The sequence below is a fragment of the Artemia sp. Qi Xiang Cuo genome, chromosome 12 (assembly GCF_049724085.1).
Source record: "Artemia sp. Qi Xiang Cuo chromosome 12, ASM4972408v1, whole genome shotgun sequence".
Lineage (NCBI taxonomy): Eukaryota > Metazoa > Arthropoda > Branchiopoda > Anostraca > Artemiidae > Artemia > Artemia sp. Qi Xiang Cuo.
The window spans coordinates 63,539,269-63,553,180 of record NC_142805.1 but is presented as its reverse complement, the minus strand read 5'-3'; the positions used below and the strand labels follow the sequence as shown (position 1 = coordinate 63,553,180).

General features: G+C 35.9%; 1 protein-coding gene across 2 annotated transcripts in view; it reads right to left on the bottom strand.

The window, feature by feature from the left end:
• Brd7-9 (Bromodomain containing 7/9) overlaps positions 1-13,912 on the bottom strand; it is a 220,850-nt gene that overhangs the window by 28,690 nt on the left and 178,248 nt on the right. For both annotated transcript variants that reach the window (XM_089098433.1, XM_089098434.1), the window contains exon 8: positions 12,523-12,712. In XM_089098433.1, coding sequence (XP_088954559.1) covers positions 12,523-12,712 — 190 coding nt within the window. The remainder of the gene's footprint in view (positions 1-12,522; positions 12,713-13,912) is intronic.

The window sequence follows — 13,912 nt, the reverse complement described above, 5'->3', positions numbered from 1 at the left end:
ACTTTCTCAGTCATCTAATCAAACACGTGAACAACCCCTTAGGTCTCAAAGGGTGTCTGCAAGAAATGCCTTAATTAAAATCCGAAATCAAATGACATAGTTTTCCAAATTATTTAATTGCTGGTTCGTTTTGTTTTTCGAGTGAATTAATTGATTCCTTTCCTTTGTTCAGTTGTTCGCTAGTATCCGTCGATGGCAGTTCATATTTTTTGGATTTTGTGCAAATCGCAGATATTGGCGAATAACTCGCTTTTATGGTTTTTAGGTAGTTGGTTTTAATTCTTTTAATTTTTGGCTTTTATTGATACATCGTTTCGTTTCGCGCTGAAGAAGAGAGGCGTTTGTCCTCTCGAAATATTCGCTTCGTTTTTTCAGTATCTTCATTTGGCCTATAAAAACCCCATTTTTGCTCGTTTTTCTTTCCTCATTTTAAGTTCTAGCAGCTACAGTAAAATGGGCATCATCAGCAAAACATGGTAGAATTCCTTTAGTACCGTAAGTATCAAGGTCTAAAGAACAAGACACATTACTTGAAGCTCTACAAAGGTCATTAATATAAACCAAAAACAACAAAGGGCCCAAAACGGAACCCCGGGGTGCTCCAATCGAAATATGTTCAATTTTAGATGTAACTCCATCCATCACGACACACTGAGTCCTTCCACTAAGAAAACTAACTATCACATTTAAAAAATCACCACGTAACCCAAACTGACTAGAACTAAAAAATTGTCTTTTCTCGAAAAAACTTACCATCCTACTATGAATCAACTTTTCAAACACTCTAGAAATAAATGGCAGTAAAGAAATCGGTCTATAATCACTAAAACAATTCTTATCCCCTCCTTTAAATATCGGGATAACATTCGCGCACTTTAGACAATCGGGAAATATTCCAGCTTTTAAACAATTATTTATCAGTCCTAAAAAATGACAAAGGGGGCTCATTCGATTGGAAATCGAGAGTTCTAGTGCCCTTTTTAATATTCGAAAATGATTGGAGGGCAACTAGCCCCCCCACGTCCATCATTCCCCCAAACACATCCGCCATTTTGTTCAGCGTAGTTAATTTCCAGATAGAAAGTATATTTTTGAGGAGGATACTCCCCCACAACCCTCAGGGCAGGGGTTTTAAGTTATGCCCTGGGGGCATATAAGGTTATTTATAGAAGGCGTTGTCGTAGAAACTTCAAAACAGGCTCATTCGATTGGAAATCGAAAGAACTAGTGCCCTTTTTAATAGTCGAAAGTGATTGGAGTGGAAATAGCCCCCCTCCCCCCACGCCCATCATTTCCCCAAAAACATCCAATCAAAATTTTCAGATAGCGATTTTGTTCAGCGTAGTTGATTTCCAGATAGAAATTATAATATTGAGGAGGATACTCCCCCACAACCCTCGGACAAGGGTTTTAAGTTATGCCCTGGGGGCATATAAGGTTTTTATAGAAGGCGTTGTCGTAGAAAATTCAAAACCGGCTCATTCGATTGGAATGTAAAGGGATTGGGCCCTTTATAATAGTAGAAAGTGATCGGAGTTTCACTAGCCCCCTCCCCCCCCCCACGGCCGTCATTTCCCCAAACACATCCAATAGAAATTTTCAGATAGCCATTTTGTTCAGCGTAGTTGATTTCCAGATAAAAATATATTTTTGAGGGGGACACTCCCCCACAACCCTCAGGGCAAGGGTTTTAAGTTATGCCCTGAGGCATATACGGTTTTTATAGAAGGCGTTGTCGTAGAAACTTCAAAACAGGCTCATTCAATTGGAAATTAAAGGGCTAGTGCCCTTTTTAATAGTCGAAAATGATTGGAGGGCAACTAGCTCCCCCTCCCCCACGCCCATCTTTCCCCCAAACACATCCAATCAAAATTTTGAGATAGCTATTTTGTTCAGCGTAGTTGATTTCCAGATAGAAAATATAATTTCGAGAAGGATACTCCCCCACAACCCTCAGGGCAAGGGTTTTAAGTTATGCCCTGGGGGCATATAAGGTTTCTATAGAAGGCGTTGTCGTAAAACTTCAAAACAGACTCTTTCGATTGTAAATTAAAGGGCTAGTGTCCTTTTTAACAGTCTAAAGTGATTGGAGGGCCTGTAGCCCCCCCCCCCCCCGACGCCCATCATTTCCCCAAACACATCCAATCAAAATTTTGAGGACACTCCCCCACAACCTTCAGGGCAAGGGTTTTAAGATATGACCTGGGGGCATATAAGGTTTTTATAGAACATAGTAAACAAAACAAAAGAAAAAATATAAATAAATAGGAAAAGAAAACTCACATATTAAATAAACAAACTCCATTCACTGCCGTATTCGTATTTCCGTATTATTGTATACGGCAGTGAATGGAGTTTGTTTATTTAATATGTGAGTTTTCTTTTCCTATTTATTTATATTTTTTCTTTTGTTTTGTTTAGTATGTTTTTTATGTTTATGTAAGAATTTTTTTCCGTTGAGAAAGGCTCCCGGAAGTGGGGCCGAAATATTCGGAGTATTTGTGTTTAATTAAATGTGTTGTATTCACTGCTTTATAGAAATTAAAACCCGTTTTTCTTGTTTAATTTTTAGTTTGGGTATCGCCTCACTGCAGAAGCCTAAAACCTACTGCGTCATTGGCGCTTTACTGAAAACGAATTATATTACAAATGTTTCTTTTGTACTTAATATTGAAAATAAATATTAAAATTACAGTAAAATTTTGAACTGATGAGCTTTAGCAATTAATATCATTATCTATCAAATATTCAGCTTAACTTATTAGTTCTTTTCAAGATTAGTTAAGACAAATATAGTTTAACTATAAACAAAATTTGTATACTGCGCCCTTCTTTAACTGCAAAATCTAAAGCCTTCTGCGTCATTGGTGCTTCACTGAAAACGAATTACTCGTATATTACAAATTTATTATTTTCCAGTTCTTACAGCATTGAAAATGAAAATAAAATTACAGTGAAAAAACAATCTTGAACTCATGGATCTTTCAACAATTAACATCATTATATATCTAATTCTCAATTTGATTTTGTTTATACTTTCCAAGACTGTTCAAGACTCATATAGTTTTGCCATTTTTTTTAACTCTGCCATTTTCTCTAACTAATCGTTTTCGTTTGTTATGAAACATTCTATGGCATCTAGACATTTCTATTTGAGTGGAAAACTGCACCTCAAACTTTGTGGAACATGCATTTTCTTGCATGAAACACCAAAATATGATAAAATGTCAAGTTTCGGGGTGTTCCACCACTCGCAAGCAAGTGTCATTGGTATTTTTGAATCCGCATGGTCAATTTAGGGGGTGGAGTGTAGGCTAATTCTCGTAGCAGTCCCATTCCTTCGTGGTATGATTCACACTTTCAACACCTTGCTTCTAGACTATCATATAATCTACCAAGCATACAACTACCCCAAATCAGTATCAATAAATGAATGAAACCCAAAACAAACCAGTATTAACATAAATATCAGAGTCAAACTCAAAACCAGCTAAATTAATATGAGTAGGGTTCAAAACCCCTATCATTTCTAAAAGCCAGAATATAATTTGTACTTTACTGAAAAAATTCAAATGAGTTAACTGAGAAAAAATTTGCATTGTCAATTTAATCTATATATGCTGATATTTATTCCCTAAAATCTTAATTACTGACAGCATTGTTTTCAGTATAGCGCCAATGCTGCAGTAGGTTTTAGGCTTCTGTAGTGAGGCGATATCCAAACTCTTGTTTGTAGTTATTTTTATTCGATTCAAACTTGATTTGCATATTCAATTTAAGTTTCACTCGTTTTAAGATTTATTTATTCATTTACATTAATATATATTGTATGTTTGTTCGCATTGATTTTTATTTAATTTCTGTTCGTTTTAAGTTTCATTTATACTTTAATAGCAAAATATTTCTTTTCTTTTTAAGCTTGATTTTCATATTCAATTTAAGCATTACTCGGATTAAGATCTATTTAATCATTCATGTTACTTCTTATTTTAAGTTTTGTCATACGATTGTCTACTTTAGGTCGGGTAGTTGAGGGGTATATCTATTCTTGAGTAGTAATTTCTGGTCGTTTTCAATTTGAATTTTAGCATTTATTTGTATCTCACTTGCTTTAGTTTAAAATTTTATTTACTTTTATTTCAAAATCTTATTTTTCTGTAAGTTTTTTTTAATTAACAACAGGTAAAATCGACTTCAAAACGTTCAATGAAATAAAATCGCCTCCTGATGCACCATTTTTCTTGTTTTGTATAACATCAAATAATTCATCAATAGTTACAGATTTAAGGTACGCAGACACATCACAATTTTCAGGTAGGAACTGACGAAAATCTCCATCTTGATCAAATACTGGCACCGATGATGACGCACGTTGCCCAATACTAGCGAAGTGATTACACATCTCATCTGCAACATTATTATTCATTCCTATATTATCTGGACGGATCAAGACGCTACCAGGGCAAGTCACCGACTTAATCAATTTCCAAGTCTTACTCGGGTTACCCTCAACTTTTTTAAACTTAACCTTATAATATTCTACCTTAGCATCTCGGAGTACAGCCTTTAACCTACTTTTATTAACTCGACATATTACTTTATCATGAGGATCATTGCTCCTTGTTGGCAACTTTTATAAAAAACGTCTTCTATTAATTGACTGTAACAAACTCTTCATAATCCAAGCTTTACTCGGAGACACCCTTCTCATCTGTATTTCTGACGCTTCATAACATTCCAAAAACGTATCCTTAATCTTACGATACCAAAGCTCAAACTTCAAATTTAAACCTAATTTTCTTGTAAAAATTAAAAATCTAACTATTCTATCCTAAGCTTAAATCTTATATAGTATTTGAATCAACTAATAATTTCTTAGGCTTGGGACGAGCATCACTGTTACTATTAATATTCTCCAATATACCCGGAACTAATATTGCCAAACCAAAGTGATCCGAAACATCATTTAACATAACACTCAACGAATCACGGGGAATATTCAAAACTACATTGTCAATTAGAGATGAAGATGACTTCGTCACTTTTGTGCAAATATTTACAGCAGGCTGCATCCCATAACCTAACATAAATTTCAAAAAATTCCGGGCTTTTAAGTGAGATGCTAACAATTTCAAATCAATGTTAAAGTCTCCACACACAAAACACGGCATGTTCTTACGAGTTAGAAGGTCCATTTGTTGCTATAATAATTCTAAAAAACAATCTACACTAGCTGAAGGGGGCGGTAACAAACAGCAATAAAAAATGGGCCACCATTCTTATCAACCTCCGCAACAAAACACTCAAAAATCATCTTTCTATTAACGGACAAATCTTCCTTAACCTTCACATTCAAATCAGTTCTAATATACAAGGCACGTCTTCCATGCTGATGGTGAGTACGGTTCTTAACATACATATTATAATTTAAAATATCCAATAGTCCAGAATTATTATTCATTAACCATGTTTCAGTAAGTGCAAGAATATGAAAATTAGATAGCATACTCAGCTCCGAAAAATAATCCAATGTACCCCTGACAATTCAGATGAAAAATGCCAAGTTTATCCGGTGCCAGTCTAGTATGTAAATCAATTGGGCACTTATAATTAACCTTCGGAAAAACATCATCTACCCCCATATCAAAATCCCTGTGAAGCACCCCTAATCCTAAATCCAAAACACTCAATAGATTATTATCAAGCCAATCCAAACGATCATTACGAACAATTACCATTTTTTATAAATATATATATATATAAAAAAAAGAAAAGGAGGGTAGTTGCAACCAAACCTAACCAACTGAATAACTTACTATAACTCGGAGGGTCCGTGGTCCTGCATCCAACTTAAGTGAAGCTCCGGAAAAAACAGGATATAACCAAAACTAGTATTTTACTAAAAACTAGTTACACTAGTATTTCTGGCTATTTTCTTGTTGACTAATTATAAAAAACTTTCCGAAAAATAAGTTTTTCAAAGAAAAGTAAAGGACTTTATAAACTTAAGATCAGCAGATACAGACACCTGTAAAAATTCAAACTCAAAACGACCAGAAATTACTATTAAAGAATAAATAAAATCCAAAACAAACAGAAATTAAATAAACAATCATAGCAAAAAAACATATAACAGGTAATAATATAATTGAACAAATAGATCTTAAAGCGAGTAATGCTTAAATTGAATATGCAAATCAACCTTAAAACGAAAAAAAATATTTTGCTATTGAAGTATAAATGAAACTAAAAACGAACAAAAATCAAATAAACAATCAATGCAAACAAATATACAATAGATATTAATGTAAATGAATAAATAAATGTTAAAACGAGTGAAACTTAAATTAAATATGCAAATCAAGCTTGAAACGAACAAAAATCAATACAAACAAGAGTTTGGGTATCACCTCTTTCTCTCACTGTAAAAGTCTAAAACCTGCTGATCTTAAGTTTAAAACGGCCTTTACGTTTCTTTGAAAGACTTCTTTTTCGGAAAGTTTTTTTTTTAATTAATTTTTGTTCGTTTTGATTGCCAAGAGTTTCAAGTTCTTAAAAATACCTTATTTCAAAACCAAACTTTTTTTTTTTCAAAACGTTCATCAAAGTATCAAAACTGGTATCAAAGTAACGATATCAAAGTAAAAAAATGGGTTTGTGTCGGCCTCGGAGTTTTTATTATCTGATATTTGAACTATTTTTGACAAAATGGCTATCTGAAAATTTTTATCGGATGGGTTTAGGGAAAAAAGGGTGGGGGGGCTAATTGCCCTTCGATCTCTTTTGAATTTTTAAAAGTGAACTTGAAGTTTCCATTTTCAAACAAATGAGCCCTCTCTGAAGATTACACGAGCATCCCTTCTATAAGAACCATATGTGCCCCCAGGGCATAACATACAACGCCTGTCTTCGGGCCCTGGGGGGTTGCGTTAACCCCGGAGTTTTAATATCTGATATTTGAACTATTTTTAACAAACTAGTCACCTAAATATTTTTATCGGATGGGTTTGAGGAAGAAAGAGGCGTGGAGGGGCTAGTTGCCCTCCGATCTCTTTTGACTATGATAAAGTGAACTAGACCTTTTAATTTCCAATCAAATGAGCCCTCTCTGAAGTTTATAAGAGCATCCTTTTCATAAGAACCATATACGGCCCACGGAAACAACTTACAATGCCTGCCCCCGGGCCCTGGGGGTTGTGTCGACATCGGAGTTTTTGTTATCTGACCTTTGAACGATTTTAAAAAATGGTTATCTCAAAATTTGTTTCGGGTGAATCTGAGGAAAAAAGGGCGTGGGGGCTAGGGGCCCTCCGACCTCTTTTGACTCTTAAAAACTGAACTAGAACTTTCAATTTCCAGTCAAATGAGCCCTCTCTGAAGTTTATACGAGCATCTCTTCCACAACACCTATATATGCCCCCCTGACATGATTTGCAACGCCTGCCCTCGGGCCCTGATGCTTTGTGTCGAACTCAGAGTTTTCGTTATATGATCTTTGAACCACTTTGAAAAAAATAGCTCTCTCAAAGTTCTTATCGGATGGGTTTGAGGAAAATGAGAAAAAGGGCACGGAGAGGGGGGGAGTTGCCCTCTGATCCATATACCTCTTAAACAGTGAAAGAGAACTTTCAATTTCCAATCAAATGAACCCTCTCCAATGTTTATACGAGCATCCCTTCAATAAGAACTGTGTAAGTACACAGAGCATAACTTACAACGCCTGCCCCCGAGCCCTGGGGGGTTGCGTCGACACAGGAATTTTTCTTATATGACCTTTGAACTATTTTTAACAAAATGGCTATCTCAAAATTTTCATTACATGGGTTTGGAAAAAAAAGGCGTGGGGAGGGGGGGGGGGGCTAGTTGCCCTCGGATCTCTTTTGAATCTTAAAAAAAGAACTCGAACTTTTAGTTTCCAATCAAATGATCCCTCTCTGAAGTTTATACGAGCATCCTTTTCATAAGAACCATATAGACCCCAAAGGCATAACTTACAACGTCTGCCCCCGGGCCCTGGGGGGTTATGTCGACACCTGAGCTTTTTTTTATCTAACTTTTGAACTATTTTTAACAAAATGGCTATCTCAGAATTGTTATTGGATACATTTGGAGAAAAAGGAACATGGGGGGCTAGTTGCCCTGCAATCTTTTTTGACTCTCAAAAACTGAACTAGAACTTTCGATTTCCAATCAAATGAGCCCTCTCCGGTTTTTAAGTGCATCCCTCCCATAAGAACCATATATTTCCCCAGGGCATAACTTACAACGCCTGCCCTCGGGCCTTGGTAGGTTCTTTCGAGCCTGGAGTTTTCTCTATGTTGTCTTTAAACAACTTAAAAAAAATGTCTATCTCAAAGTTCTTATCTGATGGCCTTGAGGAAAAAAGGCTTGGAGGGGGGGGGCTAGTTGCCCTCCGATATCTTTTGACTCTTTAAAAGTGAAATAGAACTTTCAACTTCCATCCAAATGAGACCTCTCTTAAATTTATACGAGCATCCCTTCCATAAGAACCATATATTCCAACAGGACATAACTTGCAACGCCTGTTCCCGGGCCCTTGGGGGTTGTGTCGACACCGGAGTTTTTTTTTATCTTACCTTTGAACTATTTACAACAAATTGGATGCATATGGGGGAAAAGGGGTATGGGGAGGATAGTTGCCCTCTAATCTCTTTTGACTCTTAAAAAGTGAACTAGAACTTTCAATTTCCAATCATATGGACACTTTCTGAAGTTTATAAGAGCATCTCTTTCATAATAGTTATATATGCCCCCAGGCATAACTTACAACGCCTAACCCGGGCCCTGAAGGATTGTTTCAATCCCGGAGTTTTCGTTATATGATCTTTGAACTACTTTGAAAAAATACCTCTCAAAATTTTATCGGATGGGAAAAAAATTCGGAAAAACCGAATTTTTTTTTCATTCGACCGTTGAACTATTTTTAACAAGTTAGTCATCTCAAATTTTTTATCAGATGCATTTGGGGAGAAAGGGCTTCGAGGTTAGGGTTAGTTGCCCTCCGGTCACTTTTGGCTCTGAAAAAGGGCACTAGAACGCTCGATTTTAAATTGAATGAGCCCCCTTGAAGTTTATATGACGACCCCTTCCATATGAAGTGCCTCTGGGGAAAAAATTAATAAAAGTAATAATGAAACATTTTTTAAAGCATAAACTCTTTTATTAGATTAAAAAAATTTTTAAACAATTTTAAAATTAAAATTTTTTAACACTTTAAGCATACTCCGTTGCCTATTCTAGCTTCATAACGCATACTCAACAAGTCCTCGTTGGTAACGTAATACTGTATATTAGGTTTCTCCTAGTTTTAACGTTACAATCAACTTCTCTTCATCCTTAATTTTAATAACGTCAAAACGTTTTAATCGTCTATAATCCAAAGTTGTGTTGCACTTAATCTTAGCAGAAACCACTTTAGAAAGTATTTTAGACTACTTTTCTTGAGAAAATAAAAGCACTTGTCTTCTCGTTTACCTGCAATTAATGCATTTAACTTTTCAAAAAAAGATCACGATTCACTGCAATATCCATTCTGTATAAATCAGGGTATCAGAAACAAAAATTAACAAAACGTTGGTGTCACCATCAAACTTAGCATAAGCTTGACACAAATTTTGCATAAGACCGACAACGCTGACTGAATCGAAGCACAGATAATGATTTGGTTTTTTCTTATCTTATCTCTCAATTAGATATAAGGATTGGGTTTTAAGAATTGTGTTTTTCCTCTCTTTTGGACATCATAGGATTGGGTTTTAAGGAATAGGGTTTTTCCCTCTCTTGTTCACTAGAGCATATCTGTGATTGTCGACATACACCGGTGAGGGTCCAAATGCACCAGAATGTAATGAAATATTTAATCTTTCACTGACGTATTTGGTGTTTGTTGACATTCACCAGTGAAAGCGGACATTCAACATTTTTAGACATTCATGGTAACATTTTCAAAGAAAACGTATTTTATCGAGAATCTGGTTAAGCTTTGGCAAAATAAATAGCCCTACGCAAATCAGCATTTTGGAACGTGCTATTCATTTACACTTTTTTCCAAGTGCAGTGAGACAGGCCTTTAGTGTCGAAACTGTCCTGTAAAATTTTGAAAAATGACGATACACTGTTCTGGGATTAAATACCCAAATTGAGATTTTGGTGTCGCGATGGCTTTTGGTGTCTATTTAACAAGACTGAACTCAGCCGGGTGATAACTTCAGCCGCTGTATTGCCACCGTAGCTGCAGCAACTGCTAACACTCTAAACCAAAATTCTAACCTAAATCTCCTAATCGCAGCTGCCATGTATATAAATTGTTAATCCCAGATGCTCACAACTCTTTCAATCTCTTATAAGTCCAGGAAGATCCCCAGGGCTCCAGCTGCATTTAAGTCGTTCGTCATGTATTTACTTTTGGCTGCGTTGATCTTGAGAAATACGCAGCCAAAAATGGGCATCGGGACTTTGGTAATTTATGTGAGCATTGTTTGTGCATTTACGACTGAATCTGGAAGTAAGACTTGCCTGCCGTAGTGTAGCGGAGACATAAGACTTGCCTGCCGTCATCGAGGAGATCAGAGCTACGTCATTGACAACTTTGGTCTAGTACGTGGTTTGCTAGTGCTGCGCACTTTATTTTCTCAACTAAAATTGAAACTATAGCCAACATATTAGTTCATAGCTGTGCAGCTTCCCCCGGGAGATTTATTTTGTCAGAGTCTTATCCAGAACCTTACTCTGCCAAGTTTCTACGGTATCAAGAGCGGTATAAGACTTGACTTGACTTCAGGGCCAATCAGATGTAAGACTGCTTTGAGTTTTGGTTTTCCCTGCTATCAAATGTAATTAAACTGAATGCATTACGCCAGGGATAAATATGTGGATAATATTCGAAATTAAGCAAGTCAGTCGAGTAACAGAGATATAGGGCTTGGGAGGTCTCCTAATATAGAAAATTGAATATTAATGTGTTTTTTAATGGTCAATACTTATTGGAGGTCCTGGAGTCAAATCTCATCCAAATAGAACCTATACTGTGCTCCTTTCAGATTTCAATATTGTCTCTCTTCAGTTCCAGTAGTATATTTGAATTTCTGAAAAACGTCTTTTTTCATTCAAAAGAATGATTTCCAAGAGAAATCGAGGGAACTCGTAAATCCCTTATTCTAAAACCTCCCTCAGTTACCCTATAGTAAAGCATTTCTCCCTTATTTTACACGGCATTTTAGCGATAATGCTTTAGAAAGTGTTCGATATAGTTTATTTTAGGAATTTGCCTGTGAGTATTATAGCCTTGATTTGACTGTACACATGAAGTACCTATGCTACTGCTACCTATCTTTGTTAATAAAGGATTTTATCTAATTACTTACAACCCAAACTTTATTAAATTGTGATTCAAAACTAAAAACAAAGTCTTGAAAAATCAACACAGTGGCGCCGATTCATGAAAGCTTAGGGGGGGGGGGGCAGGATTTTTACGATTTTTGTAATGACGATAAAAAAGAACAACATTGAGCAAATATACCTAAAAATTTTATTTTGTGTGAATGTGCGTGTATTTATTAACCTTAATTCTTGGAGAAATTTCGGAGAGCCCATTTTTCTTTTGGAGAAATTCAGGTAAACCCTGAACAGTTGGGGAAAATTAGTAAAATTTTGAAAATTTGAGAAACTTTAGTGTAAACACTGCTTAAACTACACATCTTTAGCCATGTTCTAATCCTTCCAACCAAACACACTTCTCTAGCTTGTCGCTGCCACTGAATTTTGAATCAGTAACAATACAAAATTACTTTAGGGTTTCTCAAGCAGCATCAATCGATACAGTGAGGCTGATAGTCAAAGCTTCTCTTTCTCCACAAGCCGATTGTCTCCAAATAGAAAAGTGGTCTGAAGTCTCGATGGTAGTTTTCAACACATCTAACATACAGAGTAAAACGAGTCAACCATGTAACGTCAACTTCATGACTTAATCTTTGAAGGTGAATCTGTGAATGGGGAAATCTCTCTGAGAATATTTTTCTGATCCGGCTAATTATGTTCAGTCTTCTTGGGCCAGGATGCTAAATGTGATTGTTCGTGTTTAGGGCCCATTATGATGCAGATTGACCCTCCTTCTCTATAATTCGTAGAATAGACTAAATGCCGAATATGGATGCCTGTTTTTGTGAGGACTCTTAAAATTCTACTAGCACCACTCCAGAAGATTAAAAAAGAGGCTATCTATCGCCTATAGCTTGCCCTTTTTTAATCCTCTAGAGTGGTGCTACAGCCTATAGGACAACAGTGCAAACTTTCAAGGAGAGATTTGATTAGTTGCCGATGACTGTTTCCCACAGATACATACACTGACCTACCTCGGACGAGCTACCCCGACTAGTACCCCCCCCCCCCTTAAACCAAAATCTACAAAATGTGGAATGCGTTTGAAGATAGAGGGCTTATCTTTTCCGCAAGGATACTGAACCGCCATATTATAAAAAAAAGAAGACAGAGGGTACAAAATACCTTTATATAAGCCTTATGCATCGCTTCGGATGCATGAAGTATGTATTCTTCCTCCACATTCAGTACATGGGCTTTTCTTTTTTCAGAGAGAAGTCTTACCACTTTGGCATGCTCTCCTCCAGTCATTAAATTTAGAAGATCATCAACGATATTCAGAGCATAGTCACAATCTCGAACATAGTCCAAAATGCTGGAAAAAAGAAAAATCAATCAGTGGCGGATCCAGACGGGTGGCGAGGGAGGGGAGGGTGGGGTTGTTGGGGTATGCCCCCCTCCTAGCGTAGTTTAAAGTAGTGTAATTTACTTATTTAACTCAAGTTTGCGTTAATTAAACTTGCTCCTAACGCAAGTTTATCGGATCAACCTATTTTGCACCCCCCGAATTTTTTTTCGGATCAAACTATTTTGCGCCCCCCCCCCCCCAAGAAAAATCCTGGATCCGTCACTGAGATCAATGACATTTTTCAGATATTTAGAAACAAAGTTTCTAATTTAGCATGCTCTGGTGACGTCATTTAATTCATAATATCCTCATCAATATTCAGATTACAGTTACAACCTTTAACATTGTCCGAAATATTGGAGGAAAAGAAAAGTTAAAATCTACAAAATATGTCACCTTTTCAAAAATAACTTTTGCATACTCTTGTTCAGTCGATAAATTCAAACGATCATCGATGACATTAAGAGTATAGTCACAGTCCTAAGCCTAGTCAAAATACTGGTGGTGGGGGCGGCGACTAAGATCTAAGCCGTCCCAATCCGAAGGAAAAAATGGCCTTTTTGAAATAGACAATCCAGAATAAAAGAAATGACTGAAGAGATTCTGTGTCATACGTAGCCCAGTATTGTCTCAGAGCGTATTTACGTGTTACTTGCAAAAATAAATAAAAAATGAAGAGTGAGAAAGTGACAGATTCAGAAAAAAAGCAAGTAGGGGACCACATAAAAGGGGAAAAATATATCAATAAGGTCAAAAGCAGGGTAAGATAGTCCTATATATATATATATATATATATATATATATATATATATATATATATATATATATATATATATATATATACACTAGATATCTATATTTCTATATATACGACAAATTTGGTTATTAATTTTTATGTGAGTTCATTTTTCTGTGCACACCCATGAAGATGGACAAAAACAATTTAACAATTAATTATAAAGGTTGTTCAACAATAGTTATTATTTCAGGTAGAATTCCAGACTACATTATTAGAACGAATATATTTCTTATTTCAGATTAGAAACGCTTTGGAGAAAATAAAAGAAATTTATAAAAGACGATCATACTCAAATTTGATGGACAATCTGAGCTTACATTTTTTTTAAGCTTCTTTGTGTTTCGTTTAATACCAATTGTTGTTTTGTT